Here is a 26,159-nt window from a genome sequence, read left to right on the forward strand (position 1 = left end):
CTATGTAATTATATTTTTTTTTTAGTTTTAGTGATTTATTTTGATTGATTTTTAGTTTTATATAAATAAAAAATGTATTAAAAAAATATAAAGAAACTTCTTTGTTTGTGGCTGTTGACACCTAATTACCTTGGTCTTAGACGAAGATTTTATTTTATGCACTAGTGCATAAAAAGTCATTTTATGTCGCCTAGATCCAGCATAAACACCAACTTTACGAGCATGAGAAGTGAAAAAATTATAGTAGTAATATGTAAAACAAAGTTGTTATTTGCTGTTCAGCGATTTTCGGACTTTCTACTTGCAACTGTTATGAAAATTTCAGCACCACGCCTCACCGAAATCGCGTGCAATCCTCATTCAGCGACGAGCCAATCAGCTGCAAGATCGACATCCCCTCCCGGCCCGAGCCGGAGCACATGTCCAGTTCCAACAGCTTCGGGTCCAACGTGACGCTCGTCGGGAACAGGATAGACGTGGCGAGTGACGTGCGAGAGAGCGCGGGTCGGCAAGAGGCGGGCTTTGATGTCGTGGCTTATAAGATGGATAATGGGGTTAAGAATAACAGGTAAGGCCAGCTCTAACAGCTTCGGGTCCAACGTGACGCTCGTCGGGAACAGAGTAGACGTGGCGAGTGACGTGCGAGCGAGTGCGGGCCGGCAAGAGGCGGGCTACGATGTGGTGGCTTATAAGATGAACAATGGGGTCAAAAGTAACAGGTAAGACTATCTCTACGCTAACAGCTTCGGGTCGAATGTGACGCTTATTGTCAACAGGATAGACGTGGCGAGTAACATGAGGGAACGCGGGCCGGTAAGAGGCGGGGTTGGGTTATAAAATGGAGGGGTCAAAAGTAACAGGTTACGCCAGCTCTAACAGCTTCGGGTCGAATGTGACGCTAGTCACCAACAGGACAGACATGGCGTATGACTTTAGAGAGCGCGGGCCGACAAGAGGCGGGCTTCGATGTCGTGGCTTATAAGATGGATAATGGGGTTAAGAGTAACAGGTCAGGCCAGTTCTAACAGGAGTTAGGTGCAGATGTGAATAATTCGTTCCCATCGTGAAAATTCGGAATACTGCCGACGTGAATGAATTATTGCAGTAATAAGTGACATGTTTGTATTATATAAATACATAGGGTACAGTCAAGGGCAAAGATATCGACACGGCCAAAGTTGCAAAAATATGTATACACGGCCTGAATGTTCAGTGCATAAACGTAAAAGTGCATAAATGTAACTGGCCGTGTCGATATCTTTGCCCTTGACTGTACTTTATTTATGTCACAAATGTCAAACCACGAGTTTGAAGTATATCATATCACACTGGGATGTTGTAAGTTGTAACCCTCACGAATTATATACCGGGTGTGGCCTGTAATATGAGCAAATAATTAAAATATAGACCATACTCCTCAAACTGAACAGCAACATTAGTTCAGCGACTTTTAAAAATAATTAGTTTTTAATTTTTATTACACTTTTAAGTTTATTCGAAGAAAATGCTTGATGTTTGTAGGGTGACAGGCGATGTCAGTTGGGTTCTAGGATGGCATACATTGATGGCAGTATTTAATTTGTATGAAAAAAGGAAAATTCAGACTCCATTATTTTTAAAAGTCGCTGAACTAATGTTGTTCAGTTTGACGAGGACGATCTATGTTTTAATTTTTTGCTCGTATTACAGGCACCCGGTAGAAAATGTAGTGTATACAAATATCGAATAAAAATCTTAACTTAGGTATTACCGATTATTAATCTCTATGTGCATACTTATCTTTATGAAATTATTTGCATGTAATCTACTTTTCTGTGATGTATTTCTCATGTAAGTGAATGTTAATTCTTGAGAAATAAATGTCTTAACCTTAATCTCTCGATGCGACCTTCCCCTACGCTGTCGTGATGGGTAGGTACTGAGGCTTACTGAAGTTGAAGTAGCATGAAAAATACGAACGTTTCCGAAGAAATACGATTCACGTTATTTTTATATAGGCACCTCCGCGGCGACTGGCTGATCTACTGGGAGCACGAGATCGGTCGTCCGGACAAGGAGTCGCGCTTCAACCTCAAGCAGATCAAGCTGCAGACGTTCGCGGGACACTCGCACTCCGTCAAGTCCATCCATTGTCTGGACAATGAGCACAGCTTCATGAGCGGTTCCAAGGATCGCACAGTACGGCTGTGGTCCCTTAGAAACCAGGTGAGTTTTTGCAAATCATAGTGGAAAATTAAATCCTCAAAAAAACCTCATCAAAAGTGCCGAGGGATATTTTTATCCTGGACAGTTTTAAACATTTCAATACTTGTAGCTTATAGGCATATCTCTATTGAGTCAACACTTCAATATTGTCTAGGGACAATGTAATGAGTATCCGAAGACTTCTTTGATGTGTGTCGTAAAGTTGAGGTAAAGATATTATAAAGACTTGTTTTCGTATGTTTCGCAGGTGGTAGGACCTTGTGTAAGGTCCGCCTGGATTGCTACCACCATCTTGCTCGCTAATCCTGCCGTGAAGCAGCAGTGCTTGCACTGTTGTGTTTCGGCGTGGAGAGTAAGACAGCCGGTGAAATTACTGGCACTTGAGGTATCCCATCTTAGACCACTAGGTTGGCAAAGCATCTGCAATACCCTGGTGTTGCAGATGTTTATGGGCGGTGGTGATCTCTTACCATCAGGAGACCCACTTGCTCGTTTGCCATCCCAGTCGAATAAAAAAAAATATGTTACCTTACCTCAGAGCTTTTTAGTAGTTGTACCGAATGGTGCTTCTCATGTGGTCCCATCTAAAGATCTGACCAGTAATTTTGGATAATAGTTTTGAATTGATTTTAAGCTATTAACAAAACACTAATAAAGCAGACGAAAATGACTTCACCTATTTATCTTATACCTTTAAACGAGCAATTCTTGTAAATGGGTCAATCAACTTTTTACCGACACTAATCTGTCCGCGACATTTTTCAAAAAATTGCAGATTTTTGTAAATAAACATGTTTTTTCTGTAATTTAATAGATGGTGTACATGAATACATGCCATCCTACGTAAGTTCAACCTATTAAAGCGTGTAATATCTTGTTGGAAGTACGATTTTTCGGTTACGCCAGAGACAATTTTGGTAACGCAGGAGACGCCCAAGTGTCGGTAAAATAGTTGATTGGCCCAAATTTATATAATATTTCGGGGATCTCGGAAATGGCTTTAATGCTTTTGATGAAATTTAATATGTGGGGTTTTTGGGGATGAACAACCGATCTAGCTTGGCCTTATCTGTGGAAAAACGGAAGTTTTCGAGTTTTTGCCCGAGTGAAGCTCGGTCGCCCAATAAAGGTAGGTAAAGGAACGTGTCAGACGGAATGTAGGTTACGAAACGTGCTAGTGGGCATAGTCTCATAGTTTTAGATATCATCATCATCCCAGCCTATATACGTCCCACTGCTGGGCACAGGCCTCCTCTCAGAACAAGAGGGCTTGGGCCATAGTTCCCACGCGGGCCCAGTGCGGATTGGGAACTTCGCACGCACCATTGAATCGCTTCGCAGGTTTGTGCAGGTTTCCTCACGATGTTTTCCTTCACCGCAAAGCTCGTGGTGAATTTCAAATGTAATTCCGCATATGAATTTCGAAAAATTCAGAGGTGCGAGTCGGGGTTCGAACCCACGACCCTCTGCTTGAGAGGCGATAGGTCAAACCACTAGGCCACCACGGCTTTAGATATAAAGAATATATTTTTGCCTGACACGCTGCTATTACGGTCATGGTGTGATACGGTGTAATGTGTAGAGCTTAAGAGGGTTTATTCCTGTTCAGCTGGCAACGTTGCATTTTTGTTAGTTTTTCTCGATTATTCCATAAATATTGAATGAAAATTAATAATGTTGTCTGATAGAACCCTTCTTAATATATAAGTTAATGTGTCTACTCCAATAATTATTCGTTATAGACTTATTTTCTTTAAAAACCGGTCATAAACATTAATTCGTTTTTAAGGAATATAAAGGTCTATCACGAATAATTATTGGAGTAGACACATTAACTTATATATTAAGAAGGGTTCTATCAGACAACATTATTAATTTTCATTCTAACGTCCTCACTGAAAATCAGCGCCACGGCTTATTATGCTGAGTGGGGACCTATTTAGCGTCATGTATGTCTTTATCTGTTCTATGTTTGTTTTATGGCGTTAAATAAATGTATTTTCTTTCTTTCTTTCTCTTTCTTTCATTCAATTTTTATGGAATAATCGAGAAAAACTAACAAAAATGCAACGTTGCCAGCTCAGCAGGTACAAACGCTGTTAAAGCAAATGGCAATGGCAGGGCGACGGCAACGCCACGAGCCAGTGCAACTGGACGTACACGGGGCACAAGAAGGGCGTGCTCTCGCTGACGTTCCTGGAGTCCCTGCGGCTGGCGGTGTCCACGGACAGCGTCGTCCACATCTGGGACCCGTTCATGGAGAGCGTGGTCTCGCAGGTCAGATACAATTTAAAATCTGGGGGCACGGGAGTGCCCCCGCCAAGTCGAGCGCGAAGCAAACAGTGCCGTACCATCCTTTACTGTAACCATTTCGCCGCATTTTCAGGCCCCTATTTGAGAACCTCTGGATGAGACCAGAACGCAGAAATTTTCGTCATCCATTAAGCTATAATCACATACTTAAAATCCAAAATTTCAAGTCTGTAAGTCATTTAGTTCCGAAGTTAAGCGAAAGCAAAGTTTCGCATTTATGAAACTCACTCACTCACTCATGATCATCAAAATAGAACTAGTACTTCCCATAAACTCAGAGAGCTGAAATTTGGTACAGAATTAGGGTTTAATGGCCACATAAAGGGAAAAGTCGTTTAGGGGCATACATGTCCAAATGTCAGAATGTCCAGGTGTCACATTGTCCATTGTCAAAAAGTTCGAAGGTTATAATGCCTTAATGTCGGATAGCCATATGTCCGAGAGTCCAGGTGTCACATTGTCCAATGTCAAAAAGTTCGAAGGTTATAATGCCTTAATGTCGGATAGCCCATATGTCCGAGAGTCCAGGTGTCACATTGTCCAATGTCAAAAAGTTCGAAGGTTATAATGCCCTAATGTCGAATAGTCCATATGTCCGAGAGTCCAGGGGTCTCATTCTATTTTGGTTTTATTTACACCTATTTCAATGAAATTATTTTCGACTCGATCGCCTTTACTGTCAAGCCAATAAGAGCTGCCACTACGTAGACAATACGATAACAATATGGAAAGAGACAATGAAGAATGAGGCCCCAGTCCATCTGCATCACTGGACCAGCTGGTCAATTCGCGTTGACTCGACACGACATGTACGGAGCATCATAGATGCATCTGGATCTTACTGAGAATGGGCCTCAGGGTGTTAGATAATAGACTGGAAATAATGCAGATGAGCAATCTAGCTCTCTAATCTATTTCAGTTATACTTATCATTTACTCGTAGTTGTGTTAGTCACATCTTTATACAATGAGACATTATGGGATTCAGGCCTTCAGAACTAGGACGTTTAATCCTTCGAACTTTTTGACCATGGACTTTTTGATGCTAGGACTTTCAGACAATATGATGTTTCATCATTCGGACTTTTTGACGCTAGGACTTTCAGACACTAGGACGTTTAATCCTTCGGACTTTTTGACCATGGACTTTTGACGCTAGACTTTTAGACACTAGGACGTTTCATCCTTCGGACTTTTTGACCATGGACAATGTGACACCTGGACTTTCTGACATTTGGACATGTATGCCCTAAACACAGTAGAACCTTAGACTTGGCACGACTTTGTCTAGATTTCATTACTTTTTAGAGATAAACAAGCAGCTCCATCGAGACTTGGCTAGTTTTTTACAGAATGTTTTTGGTGGGATATCTTTATACTGGGTGATAGACGTACGAGCACGCGTACTTATGGCTCGACGACCTTTTGTGTCTGTGTATCACCGTAAGGACGCGTACTTTATAGAGCGGGTTCTAGAGGGAGTTGTGTATGCAAAATTGGTGGACCGCATTCTGTGAATAGTTTTGAACTCAGAAAAGCTTGTAAAATCAACCTCAACTTAAAATGTTCCAAAAGCATTTTTAGTCCATTTACATGATGTTTTAAGGGATTGAGTATAAAAAATGGATCACCGGATCTACTGGCAACCGAGTTCAAAACTATTCACAGTATGCGGTCCGCTAATTTTTTATACTCAACTCCCTTGGCGCCAGCTCTACTACGAGTGAAGATGCTCCCCCGTTTGGATGTACGATTTAACTGGTGTAATGTAAATAGGGCATCAAGGAATAAGTTTCGACGTGATCTCGGTTACAGCTAGATAACATAAAGTCGCCCGTGAGCATAGTTCGCACTCTGCCCGGGCCCGCGACGGTCGTCATCGCCGCCACAACGGATGCGACTCTCAAGGTCATCGACGCACGCGCATGTAACTACACGCACGAACTCAAGGTAACTCGATGTGTTTAATATGCTGTATAAGCAAAAAAAAACGCCATTTTACTTGTCCGGGGTTTATTTGTCACGTTTGTCGATAAAGTTCACTGCTTAGTAGAAGACTTCGCCCGGTAGACAGTTAAATTACTGTTATAATTAAGATTCGATACAGACTGAGCCGGAAAAAAATGTATCCTAACCTTTTTGTAACCCCTTTAATTCAAGCGCAGTGCGACTTTTCCGACATGCTAGTATAAAGACATTAATTATTCAATTCAAATTCATTTTTTTTTTAGAAACCAGCCCTAACGTATTCCGAAGAAATAAAATATCTACGATAGAAAGAGAGGCAACTTGTAGTTTAATATGACTGTAGGCAAATTAGCGCTATGCGACCGGAATTGGACTTTATTGTGTCGTAGCAAGCGGCAGCGCTCTAAAATTAGTTCGTCCAGAGTCCAGACACCCCAGGGTACTTACAGCCTCATATCTAAAATGCGGAGTGCGCTGTGCTGTTTTTCCAATCCCTGGAAACCAATAGTCCAGCGTAGCGTGGGTATCAGCCGCCCGGGGCGGAAGAAAATTTTGCCGCCCTCTTGTTTAGGTTAAAATAGTTATTTGTGTCACAAGGGAGCAAAATGGTGTATTTACGGCGAGGGCGTACATTGAATCCAAAAGTAGAATCCTGAGCGTAATGAGGGATTCAAGTGTTAACGCCCAAGATGAAAATAATTTTGCTCCCGAGTGGCTCATGCAACTTTTCACACCGAGCATTAAGAAACTTGAAAAAAACAAGTTCTAAATATTATTAAAGATCAACCAGCATAGAAAATGGCGTGGCTTGACAATTATCAACTTCAAAAAATGCCATTTGCAATAAAACACTTAGAAAAGCCTTGAACAGAAAAGTTGCACTTTGCTCCCTCTCGTCAGGGAGGAAAAGTTACTTTTCTGAAGGAGAGGTGTGAAAAACAATAATACCTATACAAGATGTCTATCTATATATTTTATTATTGTACCATTCAATTATAGAAAGGGATTCCCCGATTTCGTCACAGTATAGGTGCGAAAAAATAGTGAAATATATTATTATCTAGGTATTATTCAGCCGCCCCGTCAAAATTGCCGCGCGGGGTGGACCCCCCACCCGCTACGCTACGCCACTGGGCGGCAGGCTTATGACGTGTTTGTATTGTACAGCTTCCGATGAGCGCGACGACGTTCATCCGTTGTATGTGCGTGGCGGCTGGCGGCGCGTGGATCGCTTGCGGATTGGCCGGCGGGCAAGTGTGCGTGCTGGACACGCGCACCGGACAGCCCCGAGCGCACTGGCGCGCGCACGACGGAGAGGTAACGCATGCATACTCTACGAACCGCTGTAAACCGCTGAACCGATTTAGGTTAAATTACCTACAGATAGTTTGTCGTCCTGGGGAAGGACGTAGGATAGTTTTTATGACGCTCAGGACATGTTTTTAAAGCCCCGCCAACTAGGACACCTAAGGCCATTTTTATAACGCTAGCTAGTAAGTAAATAATAAGTCAGGAATTGTAACTGCGTTATAAAAATGGCCTTAGGTGTCCTAGTTGGCGGGGCTTTAAAACATGTCCTGAGCGTCATTTGTCTGACATTGATTTTGCAAGCGATCTCACGTCAAATTATCACATTTAAGATTGTGGATTACCGTCCCTCACCTCTTGTTAAATAATACGAGTATAAGCGTCAGCGGGACGGTAAGGTGCGAAGATCGAATTTTGCACTACGTAGTACAGTACGATTACTTGGAGTTAACATTTGACAGATGGGCGTGCCTTTAGTCAATTTTCAACTTTGACGTCATACAAATAAAGCCATTTTAGTATACCGCTACCCACGTTACAGATTATGTAAAAACTATTTTATTTGTATGACCTCAAAGTTGAAAATTGACTGAAGGCACGCCCATCTGTAAAGTGTTAACTCCAAGTAATCGTACTGTATAGTTGTCTATGTAGTTTGTGCATCTGACATTGCATCACGCGTGCAAACCAATCCCTGCTTTCTTTCTGAATATTAACCAATGACCAAGCACGTCTATTTGCAACCTCGAAAATGATTCGTATTTGAATCATAAGTCGTTATGGTTTAAGGCGCGCTTATAGAAGAATTTTCGTATTTGAGGGGGTGAAGCAGACGACGCGGTGGAGGCGAATGCGGGCGCCTCGCGCGTCTGTCACGCAGCCCGCAAAGAGTATATAATCACTACGTTTTGCAGCCCGTTGACGGCCTTATTCTGTTTGTATCCGTATTCTGGTTAATGTGAATTCCGGATTTTTCCTTAAAATTATAATTACACATTTTTTTGGTTTAATAAAGAAAATCTTCGTTTAATGAATAGTCTTGGTAATAAACACATTATTTATGCCTCTTCATGTCCACAGTTTGATTTGTAACGTAGGTAATGGATAGACATTTAGACTGAATAGGTCGATAGATAGAAATGATGAAAAGGATATAAAGGTAAATCAATACAAATAAAAAACATTTCAATTTGAATCTGAAAATCTAGATTACAAGCTAGGCAAATCTATACATATAATAATAAAACAGTAAAGGAAAATTTGTCTGTTTACTTTTACGAAATGAAATGAAATCATTTATTCAGTAAATAGGCCGCAATGGGCACTTTTACACGTCATTTTTTAAACTACCAGTGCTTTCGGAAAGACCATCATTGTTCATTGCCAAGAAGAATGCGCCGCAAGAAACTTGGCAGAAAGTCGTTTTTTCAAAATAAAATAATTGCAAATAAAATAGGTACTAAAAACACAGTACAGTATACAATTAAAGAAAAAATTACAAAAAAAATATTATTATAATACAGGGATGTATGGGGTCCCTTAGTTACAAAACTAAACACTAACTATATCTAAACTATATCTACGTTCAGTAGAAGTGTAGAATGCTTCCACCGTCATAAATAAAATAAAAATCTGAAATATACATTTCAGGTCAAGCAACCATTAAGCTTTTGGATTCCGAAGGCAAGCTCACGTCTGCCACCCCCAAAGTTAGCTCACACGCACTAATGTCATGCTCTGAAAGCAGAGCGGTACCGAGGACATGGTAATGCTTCCGTTCCCATAAGCTCTATGGGCCAAGGGGATGTATAAAGTCCCTGAGTTAATCATAATAACTCAGAAACTACTAAACAGAAATCAACGAAATTTTGTGTAGTGATAGCTTATTGGTGTTGTTGTCCAGGCTTCTCAGCAGGAATACAAAGTTAAGGATCTATAAAACTGTCGTAAGACCTGTCCTTATGTATGGCTGTGAGGCCTGGACACTAACTCACAAAGAGGAACATCAACTCCTTGTAGCGGAAAGGAAGGTCTTGCGTAAGATCCTGGGACCTGTCAAGAGAGACGACGGCACGTGGAGGATCCGTAAAAAGAGAGAGATCCAGGAGCTGGTGGCTGAACCCAACATCATCGGCGTAACAAAATCACACAGACTTCGCTGGTTCGGCCACCTACTACGAATAGGAGAGGATCGGGCTGCCGAAAGAGCGTACGCTGGAGTATTGTGTCCTGGCGGATCATCGACGTCTCCACGACCACGACTGGCAAGAGGCTGTGCACGATCGGGACAGATGGCATGCTCTTGTTTCGGAGGCCAAGACCCTCTTTGGGTCCCTGAGCCAAATTAGTTAGTTAGATAGCTTATTAGTCTGGTCAACATTTAGGATACTTTATGTTACGGAAAATAAATATTTTTGGATATAATAAAAAATTGCTCTAAATCGGATTCCGCGCGGACGCAGTCGACGGCAACAATGAATTTTAAATAAATTTATAGCTCTTCCAAAATTGTCTGGAGCATGAAGCGATGCTTTTCTTATTTTCGTGACTTGAGAAGTATGGATATGTAGGAGAAAGTTATTTATCTTCAGTCAGAGGAGATTCCAAAGTTGATTGTCTGGAGCATGAAGCGATGTTTTCCCTATTTTTGTCGCTTGAAAAGTATAGATATGTAGAAGAAAGTTCCTTTTCTTCAGTCAGAGGAGGTTCTACAGTTATTTTTGATGAAGATTCTTTTTCCCTTAGTGGCATTCCCGAGCTCGACGGGAATCAACAATTTCGGGTAGTAACCAGTCCATATAAAATGAAATTAGTTTGTCTTTCATTTTTTTCCCCAAAATGTATCATCTATAAGTATGATTACTGTTTTGAGGTGATGATTTTCACCACTCCACACAGCAAATATACACTGTGCTCGACACGTGACATGGAGACCTTGGATCTGGTCATACCAGTTACTATTTTTGTTAATTTCAGTAGTTTTAGTTTCCTTTTCATAATCCTACATCTGAATTTCGTTTTCTTTGATACATTTTTCAAGTCCATTTCTAAAGGCTACACTTCAACCGGGCACTTTATTTCACTTTTACTTAAAGATGATACATTTTGGGAGAAAAAATTAAAGACAAACTAATTTCAAAATTGAAAATACAAACTGAAATATAGATGCACAGAAAAACCAGAAAAATAAGACCAGCACTGGAAATCGAACCCAGGTCCTCGGTATTCCGTACCGCGTGCTATACCGCTACACCACTGCTGGTCCACCAGCAGTGACCAGCAGTGGTGGTTGACCGGCAGTGGTGTAGCGGTATAGCACGCGGTACGGAATACCGAGGACCTGGGTTCGATTCCCAGTGCTGGTCTTATTTTTCTGTTTTTTCTGTGCATCTATATTTCAGTTTGTATTTTCAATTTAGGTTTTACGGGATGACCGTAAGAGAAAAAAAAATTGGAATGGAAATAAAAAATATAAAAAGATTCCAAAAAACCAATCTTGATTTACGTGAAGGTAAATTACAAATCGAAGTTCCTATAATAAACAAGTCGCTGATAAGGTAGGCGGTAGGCGTCGTAATGTACGGTCTGGTACACACGGACCGCATTCCAATTGCAATCCGGCTGTAAAATGGCAGAACTACATCAGAACTGCGTAAGAACCGCACTCCGACTGCCTAAAATGGCAGTTGGAATGCAGTCCTCTGACAGTCGGGTCGTGCTGGTGCAGTTGTACTAACTGCGCAATAACTGCATCCAAACTCCCATTTTGCAGCCGGATTGCAGTTGGAGTACATGTTTTTGTCAATAATTTACTAGTGCAACCAAGTGCAACCATCTTATTTTATTAAAATAATTTATGTTAAATAACTTGGCTGAATGCAAGATATTACCTTTGCCTGCAAAAAAATGAGAAAATCTAAACTGTTGCATCTACTATCAGAAATGTCAGTGAAACTGTCAAAGGGATCAAGCAGGGCTACTACGAAACTCGAAACTAGAAGTTCGTGTCGTGCGGTCCCTCTGACACTTATACTATTTAATACGAGAGCGAGAGGGACGGTACGATACGAACTTCGAGTTTCGAGTTTCGTAGTAGCCGCAAGGTTCGCCGCATGTTCGCCGTGAGTAGTATAGGTTATACAACGTGCCTACCATTTGTATGGCAGTCGCGGTAGAATCTGGACGAAGCCGTCCGCGTCCGTGAGCAGCCGAGGCCCGCGCCAACCAGCTTGCGGTCGTAGTACGAATGTGAAATCCGCTCAGCAGGGCTGCTACGAAACTCGAAGATCGTGGGTTGCGGTCCCTCTGACACTTATACTATTTAATACGAGAGCGAAAGGGACGATACGATACGAACTTCGAGTTTCGAGTTTCATAGTAGCCGCAAGGTTCGCCACATGTTCGCCGTGAGTAGTATAGGTTATACAACGTGCCTACAATTTGTATGGCAGTCGCGGTAGAATCTGGACGAAGCCGTCCGCTTCCATGAGCAGCCAAGGCCCGCGCCAACCAGCTTGCGGTCGTAGTACGAATGTGAAATCCGCTCAGCAGGGCTACTACGAAACTCGAAGTTCGTGGGTTGCGGTCCCTCTGACACTTATACTATTTAGTACGAGAGCGAGAGGGGCGCACGACACGAACTTCGAGTTTGGAGTTTCGTAGTAGCCCTGCTGACTCGGCCCGACTCCGGCCGGTCGATTAGTGTGTGGTAGGTACTTACCGTTTAGGTACTCTAATGCTTCTCATATGTGCTCTGAGTTCACTTATGCGTTTCCTCTTTCGCTTAACTTTTTTAATACTGCGATTACCCATATTATTTGCTCTCAAAGTAGTACTAGCGCGTTAGAAAAATGTGCACAGGTCCGTCGTCGACTACGTACACGCGTGTACTGGCGACTGGGAAATACTTGGCCGCCGCCGCGCGCTAGAACCCTTTTATTTTGCCAAAGACGAAATAAATTGGTATGATTGATGTACTCAACCTATTGAAAATCTATGAAGCATAAATCTAAATCTACTAAAAACTATTTAATAAAGCAAATTTTGTGTTGATATTCATAATAGTTTTCATAATATTTGGTTTAACGTGTAAATGAAGGCTCTTTTTCAAAAAAATAATCTATCGAGGTTTTTGTCAGCAATCGTGTTTTTGATGAAGTCAAAAACTAGCTAATAGACTGAAAATATACATATAAAAAATTGCAGTTGTAAGTATTGTGTAAGTATATTTTAAATATTTTCTAAAATTGTAGTTTTCACTACGTACAGCGCCTTAAGCTTCCCGCTTTATTACGCTTTTACTTATAATTATTCATAGTGCGTACTATAAAACTTACTTCATCATCACGGAGTTGGCCCTATCTAACAGCAACAATCCGTTCGAGAAAAAGGAGATTGATGACTAGGGCCCGGAATTTTGCGTGCGGCTATTAACAGATTGTAGGGAGAGAGCACCGCTTTTTATCGACAAATCGACAGTTGTTTATTTATGTTTCTGTTAAATAAAACCTCAAACTTTCCGATGATACGTACAGTCGAACAAATTGAAGACCCGGGCAGGGTGGAACCTTTGTGTTACTAATGTCATGTTGACATCTCATACTTTTGCCTAGGAAATCATAGTGAAATTGATTATTAAAAGGTTTCGCCCTGGGTCATGATTCAACTTGTTAGACTGTACTTTTTTCAGCGGTCAATGATGAAAAAAATTTGAAATATCGGAAAGTTTAATCCGTTTAAATTGCCTTATTGAATTATAACTACGAATACATATTAGATAATATATAAAGAGTTGATAACCTAAGAAGGTATTTGCTTGCAAGTGTTATTTTATTTATAGATAAATTAACCGCATTGATAATAGTTGGGTACTATCGATAATATCGATGAAAAGCGGTGCTCTCTCCCTACAATCTGTCAATAGCCGCACGCAAAAATCCGGGCCTTATTGATGAGGAAAGGTTCACAAACTCCTCTTCTATTTACGCATTCGTGCGAATGTGAATAACTTTGCTTTACATTTGTCGTAATTCAATTTTGATTAACATTGCTTCCTGGACTCATTTTTAGGGTTGCCAGAACGAGGTTTGCTTTGCATAGCTACTACCGAGTCTCGGTGGTCCTACTCTAGGAGTCGTGATTTATGAGTATAATAGTTTCGATAGATGGCACCACACGCCGCTATTGGTTTATGCAAGCGATCAAGTAATTTTGACGTATTCGTAGACATTGGGGGCAATGAGAAATGTTGGCGAGTGGTGATTTAGGCAATCTGGTAGCGTTTGCGTTGTGACGGGGCCACGCCACTGATAAATATCTATGATTATTGTTTGCTCTCTGATACCTGAAGAAAGGTTAGGAACCTCCAATTAAGTATGCGAGATGTACCTGTATCAGGAGGCCCCGCTCCTTCACATGAAAAATAGGTACAATCAAGGGTACAACAGAGTTAATAATCATTCACAGATTAAATATTTCCAAGTTCCATTTTTGCTTTATCTTGCGACACTGAAGTATTGCTATAAGAACATCAGTATAACACATTTATTTTATGTTTACGCAAATACTATTAACCTATACTAATTTCTACGTGAGTAGGTAAGTTCTTGCTTTCGTTTATTAAAAAAAAAAACCGTTTCAGGTGTTGAGATTGGCCGCCGTGGACAACAATAGATTGCTATCTTCGGGCTTGGACCAGGTCACAGCTCTTTGGAGGGTGGATGACGGCGAGCTCATCGCACATCTAAAGTGAGTTCTCACTCTCCATACTCAGAGACGTATATTTAAGTCGTTCATTAGTAGGAATCATAAATGAGGAGATACGTAGAAGAACAAGGGTCACCGACATAGCCAAGCAAATAAGCTCGTTGAAGTGGCAGTGGGCAGGCCATATAGCACGGAGAACAGATGGCCGTTGGGGCCGAAAAGGTCTCGAGTGGAGACCGCGGATCGGCAAGCGCACCAACAAGATGGACAGATGACCTGGTTAAAGCCGCGGGTTCATTGTGGATGCAGGCCGCTGCTAACCGAGGCAACTGGAGGTCTTTGGGAGAGGCCTATGTCCAACAGTGTACGGCTGAGTTGTTGATGATGATGATGATGATTAGTAAGAGAAGGAAAAACGCCCGTTATCTCGCTTATGAGTTCACTGGCATTGGACTTCGTTCGCGCCGAAATAAATGAAAATTGACCCCCTTTATCTCCCAAACTACTACGTCAATGATTCACCCCTTTAAGAGTTAGAAAACAACGAACGCAATAATAGAGTTAATTTAGACCCATCGCTTCAGCGGATTCAACTTACCCTATATGTTACGCTTTATAATTTTTATCCTGTTTTTTGTCCTTTAGAATTGGTTAAAAAAAGTCAACAACATAGTTATAACTTTTGCTTTTTCATTAAGTATGTTTCGAAATCAAAAATCACGATGAGTTATATTTGTTCCAACAGAGGCACAACGGAACCGGTGCACTGTCTGTCCGTTTACTACAACGAGCTAATATCGGGCACGACGAACAACCGCATCGGGGTTCACACCTCGATGGACCAAGAGGCTTCTTTTTCAAGCACCAAACTACGCTCTGACACCTTCAAAGGGGTCTTGACTTGTATGTCTGTATTGCCTCTAAACAGGCTGTTGCTGCTAGGAAGCGATAATGGAACGATAAGCTTGCTTTGCTGATATTGAATTGGAGTAAAATCTGGTAACGGCACCGCGATGTCTTCAACCAAATAGTCCTTTGATCTATTCGTGTTATTTGTTAGAAAAACTGTTAGTATAGACAGCGGAGGGTTGGTAACTGATACAGCTAAAGTCGAAAACGATTTCTGTACCTTGTCGCTTAACAGAGTTCATTTTGTATGAGGTTACGTACGTGCTTGTAGAGCAAGGTACAAAAATATTCACTCGCGTTGACGAGCATCTTAACTTTAAAATGTACCTTTCGGGTTTTTCTTCTTCGGCATCTGTTTTCAATAAGTAGAAACAATAAATTTGAGTCCGTTCTGTGACATTTTTCATACAGTTCATATAGCTCGCAATTTTATTGAAAATTAAAAACACTTTTCTTTTTATCTTCTTTCGTAAAAACTGAAAGGTACACTTTTAAGTGTGTAAAGTTAAAGGAAAATGCTCTGACTACACTGTATAGAGATGATGGAGGTTGTTATTTTTATTCGTGACTAATAACTGTTACTTACTCAATTAGAATACTTGCGTAAAGATGCTGCAGTACACTAGTGTTTAAATATTTTTAGATATTTCGAATACAGTCCAGATAAGGTTTATTTTTTAGGAACGAGCTCACGAACTTATAAAAAGCACAATAAAAACAGTAGATGTGAAGTAAACATATTTTTAACAGAATATTGACCGATGAAGCTCTTGATACTTCGACGCAGCTAAAGCTATATGCATCATGATCATGTGTGGACTGAAGATATTACAGGTGCCTGTTAAAGTAGTGCCGGTTTAACATCCACCCGAAGTTTCTCGTCTACGTTGTAAGCGGACACATTCTCACTTACCATTCGATCCAAACGCAATACTCGCTGTGTAGTAGGCGTTCTCGCATTCTGAACGAGTTTTACATCAATAAATCAACGGATTTTAAATTCGATTAGGATTTAGATGTCAGAATCATTTAAAATTGTTAATGAAAAGTAGTTTTATTTGAAAATTTATAATTTTTTCGACTTGGCAGATCGATCCAGAGCACTTATTCGAGAAGTGAATAGGGTACGTATTTTTTTATTGCTCGAATCGAACATATTTCATAAGTACTTCACTTCATATTATCACTAGCCTGGAGAATCGCACCTCTATTGGGCAAAGCACAAACCTGATAATGGACGTAATAAAATGTAAATATGATGTAGTCAAAACGCAATACTCTCTAGATGATTTTTAGCGTAGTCCTTTTTTTAATTTTGTCGTATTTTTTATATGTATAATAATTTTGTTTCGTGCCTGCCACTTTTGTATTTTTTATTGATGAGCGTTTCATACATTCCGTTTCTTATTTCAGAATCAGTACAATATTTTTACTTAATCGTATTAGGATTTGCAAATGTCCAAAAACATGGTCCAGAAATCTGCCAACAAACTTTTATGGATGTCTTAACATCGAAGTACGCTATGTTGACAACCAAACTACCAATATGTATCACGTTCTGATATTTAAAATAATAATATTAACTGACTGTCACATTCCCGCCAGTAATCTTCAACTGTAACTTGTTCGAAAGAACCACTCTTTTCAAGGTTATTTGCAAAATGTGTGATGAAGTGTTTTTAAAACCAGTATTTGACATTGCCGTTCGTCTACGAAGCGTGTGTTTTACGAAATCTGACATTATTAATTAATTACCTTATATTTTTCAAAATTACTCGCAAGCACATAAGACCTAGTTGTTAGCTTCCAGGCTTAGTGAAAATTATTCAACGGCAATTTTCATTTATCATGAACACATGTTAGTTTTTGGCTTAGCATTAAACTCTTAGTGTTATTTGAAGAAATCTTACTTAAAAATCATTCCTTTAACCAACCAAGCAATTTATTGCTTCTAATCGTAAAGGATGCAGATATTAAAATTATAAAACAAAATATATCCACAGCCTCTGAGATAATTGTCGTTCGCTTCGCATTATAAATAAGAAATGAAGGTTTGTTGGAAAATACAAGTTTTATAGTTTGCTAATTCAGTATGCTAATTTATCTTTAAGTTTAGTGCAATTAAGTATTTCAATAAGAGAGTAAATTGATTATAGTTTAGTACACATACTCTTAGAGAGAAGTACAAATTGTCGTTACCAAAGTTTGACATCACTGTTGTATAATTTACTACTGTAGCGCGTTTTCATTACTTATACGTTTTATAATTCCAAGAGGTATTTCGTCTCTTCCTTCGGCAAATTTTATGATGCACATGAGCTTGAGTCAAACGGGTGTGGAGGAAGGGGGCTTGGCCGTCCTACTCCCCATTTCCGCGGTCGCTGTAAAACATACGCATACATACACATACACACATACGTCACGATTACTATCAGCACCGCGTCACCAAAAAGTATTAAACGTCATATCCATATCGTATCGTCACTACTTTTACAAATGTTTATAAAAAATTAATAAAAGTTACAGGTGCTATAATTTTACTTATAATAAAATTGTTAAGTTTCTTATATAGAAAAGTGTAAATTTATTGAATCAGGCGTTAATTTGCGGAAGTCCATACCAATGAACTGAAAGTATTACTTTGCAAACCCGCGACCTTGACGCATTCACTGCCACCGACGCACATATGCGTTTTCGAACTTTGCCCAGTTTCGGAACGTAAACTAATTTAACGAACAAGTCAAATTTTTGATATATGAACATCAAACTTTATGTCATTTATGATAGGGTTTGAAGTTCAAGTTACAATAAGTCCTTTATAAAGGACTCTGGGCGTTAGGAGGATAAATTATTCATACATTTTGAACGCACATGTGCGTCGGTGGCACCTGTGGAAGTCAAGTGGCAGTGAATGCGTTAAGGTAAGGTTTTTAAGGTCGCGGTCACCCGTAAAGTAATTGAGGATAATTATTCATACATTTTGAACGCACGTGTGCGTTGTGGCACCTGTGGAAGTCAAGTGGCAGTGAATGCTTTAAGGTAAGGTTTTTAAGGTCGCGGTCACCCGTAAAGTAATTGTTGCAGTTCATTAAAAAAGTGACAATTATGTAGAATTGTAGCACCTCAAAGTCGATAATTTTTTTGAGTGACCTTTATGAACAAATTTCAATGATACGAGATTTTTTCAAAGTAGTGGCGGTATGATAATATAATATGTATGAGTGAAAGTTTTCGGTCCTACTACTATTATTGCATCTCAGAATGATGAGACACACTTTTGTTAAGTAGTTTTTATTATTTAAGTGATTGCTTTCGTACTATACGCCACTTGGGATTAAGCAAGATTATGCCTCACGCGACACTCCTACTGTTTTTCTGCTCTATGAAAACATACGTCAATTCAGTCAGGGGGGCATTTTTCGAAATCACATCTGTGAAAGTACCATTCGAATTTTAATTTTAGAAAATTCTGCTCGGTTTGTAATTCGAGTATAGGCACTTGTCTCACCGCCAGCGAGGAACGATTAGTGATCGACTATTTTCTCACCCAAGAAACGAATAATTCGAATAGATATTCGAGTAGATGCCGCGTCAGTAAAAGAGACATATAGTATATAGTAATATGTAGTTCATCGCTGGCTGCTCATACCGCTGGCGAGAACTCTTCTCTCCATTTAAAAGTTGCAGCGATAAGAGCTATCAATAATAAAATATACTCAGCGATGCTCGTTTGGCAGTCAGTACTCAACTCATGCAGACAACAGTACGAATAATCGCCCGTCACACTCATATACTTACACGCTTACCCAGTGACAAAACTAGCGGAGCTGCGCACTCGCCTCTCGCTGCTCACCAACTAGTATCTACATAATTTGTAGCTCTACCCGCTGTTCGTTCATCGTTGGCGGTGGTACAAATATATTAGAAAATACACCTCCAATTGATCTTGTGAACTATTTTGTAACTATGTAATGAGGGCTATCGTTTTTTGTCTCACTAGATGGCGCACTGTTGCGTGAGGTTTTTAAGTGTGGCTTTCAAAGTCTGTTATTACGGGCGTGAAAACAAAGTTTAGATTAAAATCATATTTAATACACCTTAAAACCGTACCATAACCTACACTAGCGCCTCTAGCGGCGAATTCATACGCGATAGCCCTCATTAGTTTGAGCTGTAGTTTTGTAGCAAGAAGTACACATATTTTTGTCAATTTAAAAGTTAGTTTCAAAAATCATTTCCGTGTCTATTTTGAAGGAGAAAAATATTTTAGATGCACGTGAATTGCTGTTTCTGTGTGTGTGTATGTCCACTGTACTTTTATCAAATTTTCAGATTACATTTTCGTATTTCCAGACCCATAAGATGTTTATTGTGATATTACGAACAATTTACTGTATAATTGTTGTTAGCATTTTAAGTTATATGTATATTTGTTCCTAAATGATTTATTGTATGATAATGAAGTATTTACGCAAAGTTTAGTTTTAAGTCTCACCAGTGTGTATTATAAAACGGTATATCAATCCAATATTTAAAAATTGTAAACAAAGACGTCATCAACCCAACCACTGACTACTGAAACCTAGAACCTATTGCAAAATAATTAACCTGTTCAGTAAATCTATTAATTTGACTATTCAAATTCGATTTATTTAGTACTTGAAAAAAGGCGAGGTTATTTGCAACACTTGATTTGATTTCAAAGATTGTTTATTCAATTTTAAAAGCAGTAGCTATTTTTTAAATTAATAAAAATAGCTTATTCGATCGAGTAAAATGTCAAATTTTCCTCCATGTCTATGCTACTACAGCACGTGTTTTATTCAAGAAATAACGTCAGAGTTTGACGAAGATTTTTCAAATGAAAATTAATTATTGAAATCAAGTGAATTTTGGTGAAACAAGTGATTATCTGATTAGACGTCTAGTTAAAAGAAACGAATTATATATGGATGTGTTATTGATTCGATCCAGTAGGTATTTATACAAGAATTTTGATGAAATCGGTTTGTTTACACTTTTTATAAATTGGATTGATATACTGTATATAAAATTATGTTTACTTAACTTTTCTTCATTCAGGAATGGTGTGCCAAAGCATGAACTGTTATCTCGATTTATGCAATTTTGCTGTCACTGAAAATACTAAAATCAAATAAATGCAATTATTGATTTATATTAAAAGCCTAAATAAATGTTGTATTATTATGTTATGTAAATTAAATCACTTGCAAAATCACGTTAAATCTGAACCGTTAAGTATAAGGGTATTTTGTGTAATAAAATGTTTTCTAGAAGTTAAAGGACTTTAATTGGTGAATTCCGTTATCGTGGTGCGAAAATAATCCATACTAATATTGTAAATGCGTGTCTGCCTGTTACCATGAAATTTGGCTTAGAGATAGTTTGAGTCCAGGGGAAGGACATGGAGTATTTTTTACTTCGGAAAATTGCAAATTTCCCGCGGGATAGCGATACTTAAATGTATTTTTCGCAGACGGAGTCGCAAGCAAAAGCTAGTATTAGTATATGTATAAAGTACTCTGTGTTAGCTAAGTAGTAAGCTAGTAGGATTTATTTATTATATCCATAAATAACAACAAACGAACAAAAAACCAGACGGCATCATAAGATATCAGGAACTTAACGAACAGAATTTTGATTCAAGGGATAAGTACTTCTGACTTGTGGCCTTTTCGTAAGACTAGTCTAATTTAGCCTATAAAGAAGTTAGAAGTCGTCTAAGTTTCCGATTCTGGTTCTATCAATGCTGTCACGTCAGACATTCCGTGTCACTCAAAAATATTTTTCACTGAAAGCTCCGCTACTAAATCGTCAGAAGTGGCAAGAATACTTGGATTTTGGGGGTTATAAAGAACAATGCCGGGCGGTCTGAACCCGCTGGCGGGGCGGCGCCGCTCCAGCGGCTCGATGGGCGGGCGCCGTCTCAGCGCAGCACACGCCATCCCCCACAGCAGCGTTGAGGAACTCAACGTGCTGAAGGAGGAAACCCACACCGGAGACCACTTTCTCACCCCCGCACAGCTCGAGGTCGTGTATCGGACCAACATCAATAACGGGTGGGTAACGGGTGGGGTCTATCTGTTAAGTCTGTATTTGTCAAGAACAGTAGCGGCGTTAGGGTAGGGCGCGGTGGGGTGACCGCCCAGGGCGCCGGACTTAAAGGGGCGCCCAGGCGCTCCTCAGGGTGTCCTCTCGCTCACTGAGCCAAGCCTACTGATACTTTCTAGAAAATTCCTAAAAGTTGGGGGCGCCGTGGAATTCTCACCCAGGGCACTGGAAGTGCTAAAACCGGCACTGGTCAAGAAGACATTTATTTTAACATGGACAGCGATGTTTGGAAATAATTCCGATCCGCATTGGCGATCCCTTAGTTCAAATAGTGAATTTACTGTGCTAAAATGTAGTTGTAGGTATTAAATACTTGTGAATATTTCATTAAATAACATTGTTAATCTGTTTAAAAAAAACAAACACATTGTTGAGTTTCTTGCCGGATGGTTTTCAACAGAGGTTTTGCCGAACATTGATGATAACATCTATTTAGGTATCACAATTCTTTTTTTGGCAAAGTCGATACCCACGCATATTCTTAACATCGAACTTTACTCCCATCGTCACAATTATGTTTTTGAGGGGATCACCATCTACTTAAAGTAACGAAGACGTCGTGTTCCGGCGGTTCCGGGGCACCATTCCGCAGATGAATGCGACGTCGTCGGGGACGGTGACTCAACGGGGTCACGCCGTTTTGTCATCAAATTAATTAGTTTTAAATAAATTAATTATAAATATGTATGTTAGTCTGTAAGGTATTTATTGTATGGGCCAAGTTGCCCGAAATAAATGAATTTATTATTATTATTATTAAAGTACCTGTGATTATTATTTGCAGGTTATCTGAAACTCTCGCCAAAGAACTGCTTGAAGCTCACGGGCCGAACGCACTGAAGGAACTTAAAGGCACCAGCAAATGGAAGATCCTGCGCCATTACCTCTTCGGTTGGTTCCAGTGCGTGCTCTGGGTCGGCGCATTGCTCAACTTCGTCTGCTACTTCTGCGCTGATTTAATCGAATCCAACAAAGGTGGTCACACCAGCACAGAATATCTTTACTTGGGATGCGTCATCACCGCAACCATACTTGGCACCGGCTTCTTCGGATTTTACCAGGAGTACAAAAACATGTCTGTTATGAGTGGCTTTGAAAAAATGGTACCGCCTAATGCTATGGTCGTTCGGGACGGAGTAAAGCAAATGATACCAAATACTGACATCGTCATCGGTGACATAGTCGAGATGACTGGTGGGGAAGTAGTCCCGGCTGACGTGCGCATCTTATCATGCGCGAACTTCGCGACTGACATGTCCTCTCTCACAGGTGAATCAAAGCCCATCAAACATACGCCCGAATGTACACATCACAACAGCTTGGAATCAAAAAATATGGTGTTTTTTAGCTGTCCCATTGTGGAGGGGAGTGCAAGAGGCGTGGTGATTGCCACCGGGGAAATGACACAGCTAGGAAAAATAGCAGGTCTAGTTACCGGCTTAGAGAAGGAAGAGACGCCCATCGCAAAAGAAATAACCCATTTTATTAAAATTATTTGTGGGGTGGCATTCGTCTTTGGTTTTCTTTTTTTTCTGATGGTATATTTCGCCCAAAGGAGTTGGCTCACCGCGCTGCAGTACATGCTCGGTATAATTCTAGCTAACGTGCCCGAGGGGCTCATCGTCACTCTTACAGTTTGCATGACGCTCTCGGCCAATCAGTTGAAACAGAAGAACTGTCTCGCCAAAACTCTACAAGCTGTAGAAACGCTAGGCTCTACATCCTGCATCTGTTCGGATAAAACAGGAACATTAACGCAGAATCTTATGTCTGTATCACATCTGTTCTGGAATTATACAATATACGATAAAAACGATCACACACATGTTTCAGAACCTGTCTGCGCAGAATTAAGTTTAGCTGCGTCCCTCAACCTGAAGGCTGTTTTTACTCACGACACCATGCACTTGCCAATAGAAAAAAGAAAAATACTTGGGGACGCATCAGAGTCTGCTATTTTACGATACATGGAAGACACCCGCTCCGCAATTAAAACACAAGAGGAAAATCCGAAAGAAGCGGAGATACCCTTCAGCTCAGCCTATAAATATCAAGTCACAATTCACCGGATGAAAGCAACAAATAGTTATTATTTAATCATGAAAGGGGCTCCAGAAATAGTTTTAGAATATTGTGCATCTGTAATGACCGATGAAGGGAATCAGCCCATGACACCTCAGCTTAAGAGGGAACTCAAAGCCAATTTCATAAAACTTGCCAACATGGGGGAGCGGGTCATCGGCTACGCTGACTTGAAATTGCCCGTGGCTACATTTCCACCCGGGTTCAAGTTCGATACACAGAATCGAAATTTTCCATTGGAAGCCTTATCTTTTGTGGGTGCGTTATCCATGATCGATCCACCAAGAGTAGATATCGATAAATCTATAAAACTTTGCAGACAGGCCGGCATCAAGGTGATCATGGTAACGGGAGACCATCCGGTGACGGCGCTGGCCATCTCGCGTAAGTGCGGGACCATCACGCAGCCCACCGCTTACGACTATGCCTTCGAGCATCACATCGAGGTCACCGACGTGCCTCCGCATGTGCGCACACAGTTCAAGGCTGCTGTCATCACAGGCGAAGATCTAAGACACATGTCCGTTAACGATTTGAAGACTGCACTCAAGGCATACGATGAAATCACTTTCGCACGGACAAGTCCCCAGCAAAAGTTGTTTATTGTGGAGACATATCAATTATTAAAACACGTGGTCGCTGTCACTGGGGACGGTGTTAATGATTCGCCAGCTTTAAAGAAGGCAGACATTGGCATTGCGATGGGCATTACTGGCACTGAAGTGTCCAAGCAAGCCGCTGACATGATTTTGTTAGATGACAACTTCGCATCGATAGTGCTTGGTGTAGAAGAGGGACGAAGAATATTTGACAATCTGAAGAAGACTATCGCTTACACGCTGACTTCGAACACGCCTGAAATGTTACCTTTTGTTCTTTACGCGATTCTGGGAATGCCTTTGCCGCTCACGCTGATGCTAATTCTGGTGATCAACGTCGGGACGGATTTGCTACCGGCTATGAGCTTAGCGTATGAGACCTCAGAGGAAGACATTATGAGTTTGCCGCCTCGAAAGCCAACAGATCATCTAGTCAATAGAGTTTTAATATTCATGGCTTATTTCCAAGTCGGACTGATACAATTTTTGGAGGAATGTATGCGTATTTTATTGTATTCGCGCAGGACGGGTTCTTCCCTTCAAGTCTACTTTTCGTTCGCAATGAATGGGAGGATCCCAAATTACCAGTGAGGGATACGCTTGGTCGTAACTGGTATTTCATAGATAGAAAGAAGGTGGAGAGACGGGCACAGACTGCTTATTTTGTGGCAGCTTGTATGACTCAGATATCGGACGTGATTATCTGCAAGACAAGAAGAATCTCTCTGTTGAAGAAGGGAATGCATAACTACGTACTCAACTTTAGTATTGCTGTTGACATTGTAGCGGCGCTGCTGGTTACCTACGTTCCTATGTGCAATGTGGTGTTCGGTACAGAGGCGCTCCCGTGGTATGATTTCGTCTTGGCCGTACCGTTTATGGTTTTAATGATTTTGGGAGACGAGCTCAGGCGCTACATCGTCAGAAACAATATTTCTGAATGGGTCGAAAAGGAAACTTATTATTAGGATAGCTGCTCAATGGTTTAGTTTACTTATTGTACGTTGGTGTTATATGAGTTTTTAAGTTTTAATTTATGTTGAAGCAAAAGTGGATTGTTAAGTTCGAATAAACTTTAAATTGATTTTTAACTACGAGTTGTGACGATGTGTGACTTGGGCGGAATTAAGTTGAATCTGCTCAGTTTTTCGACTACAATAGGTAATGCTATAAGTACTAGAACTACACATGCCGCTAATCATATAAGGTAAACTATCCTCAGTATTTTTTTTAGTCAGTTATTGGCAATCGTCAGGTAGTATTTGAAAGTTTTTGTAAATTTTATGCCGAGTTTTATGTGGAGAGCCGTGGTGGTCTAGTGGTTTGATCCAGATCCAGGGTCGCACCTCTGAGCTTTTCGAAATTCACGTGTAAAAGTTACATTTGAAATTTACCATTAGTTTTATTGTGAGGAAACCTGAACAAAACCTACGAGCAGTCAATGGTGTGTGTGAACTAGTTTGAAGTTTTCAATCCGCACTGGGCCCACGTGGGAACCCTTCACATTCTGAGAGGAGTCCTGTGCCCAGCTAGCTAGCTAGTCCTATTGGCTTGGCTGGGTGATGGTGGTGATGATGATAGTGGGCCGCATTGTACAGTCAGCTACAAAAATAAAATAAACGTTTGAATTGCCAAAAATATGTATAGAGGACTTGATTGCCTGAATATTAAGTTCGTGTATACATATTTTATGCGCTTTGGCTGTATTCATATCTTTGTTGCTGACTGTACCTAATGAGTTCAGAACCCCAGTTTTTTTGTCAACTCACGTTAATCAGGCTATATAGCTATATATATTACTGCTATTGATCGATTCTGCACGTCTCCACACCATGACACGCGCGGCCGGTGGCACGGCGAGCATTTTCTCTGTCCATTGTACGGCTGAGATGGACGCCGCACAGTGGTCTCCTGACAGCACACGCAATGAACAGATAT

General features: G+C 40.4%; 2 protein-coding genes across 3 annotated transcripts in view; both read left to right on the plus strand.

Moving 5' to 3' along the window:
- Nucleotides 1-16,068, plus strand: part of Wdr81 (WD repeat domain 81) — a 29,078-nt gene extending 13,010 nt beyond the window's left edge. The window contains exons 13-19 of one of the 2 annotated variants that reach the window (XM_074088960.1): nucleotides 326-568; nucleotides 1,998-2,205; nucleotides 4,327-4,482; nucleotides 6,334-6,468; nucleotides 7,654-7,803; nucleotides 14,435-14,541; nucleotides 15,245-16,068. In XM_074088960.1, the coding sequence (XP_073945061.1) occupies nucleotides 326-568; nucleotides 1,998-2,205; nucleotides 4,327-4,482; nucleotides 6,334-6,468; nucleotides 7,654-7,803; nucleotides 14,435-14,541; nucleotides 15,245-15,476 (1,231 nt within the window). In that variant the 3' untranslated portion in view covers nucleotides 15,477-16,068. Of the gene's footprint in view, nucleotides 1-325; nucleotides 569-1,997; nucleotides 2,206-4,284; nucleotides 4,483-6,333; nucleotides 6,469-7,653; nucleotides 7,804-14,434; nucleotides 14,542-15,244 lie in introns of those variants that run through there. The other variant, XM_074088961.1, reaches the window with a different exon arrangement.
- A 5,137-nt stretch (nucleotides 16,069-21,205) lies between these two features.
- Nucleotides 21,206-25,260, plus strand: LOC141428556 (sodium/potassium-transporting ATPase subunit alpha-4-like). Its single transcript, XM_074088560.1, is given in 3 exon segments — nucleotides 21,206-21,488; nucleotides 22,325-24,702; nucleotides 24,705-25,260. Coding segments are annotated over 3 exon segments (3,063 nt in total). The 5' UTR covers nucleotides 21,206-21,288; the 3' UTR covers nucleotides 25,190-25,260.
- The last annotated feature ends 899 nt before the right edge of the window (nucleotides 25,261-26,159 follow it).

This window comes from Choristoneura fumiferana, chromosome 6 (assembly GCF_025370935.1).
Source record: "Choristoneura fumiferana chromosome 6, NRCan_CFum_1, whole genome shotgun sequence".
NCBI lineage: Eukaryota > Metazoa > Arthropoda > Insecta > Lepidoptera > Tortricidae > Choristoneura > Choristoneura fumiferana.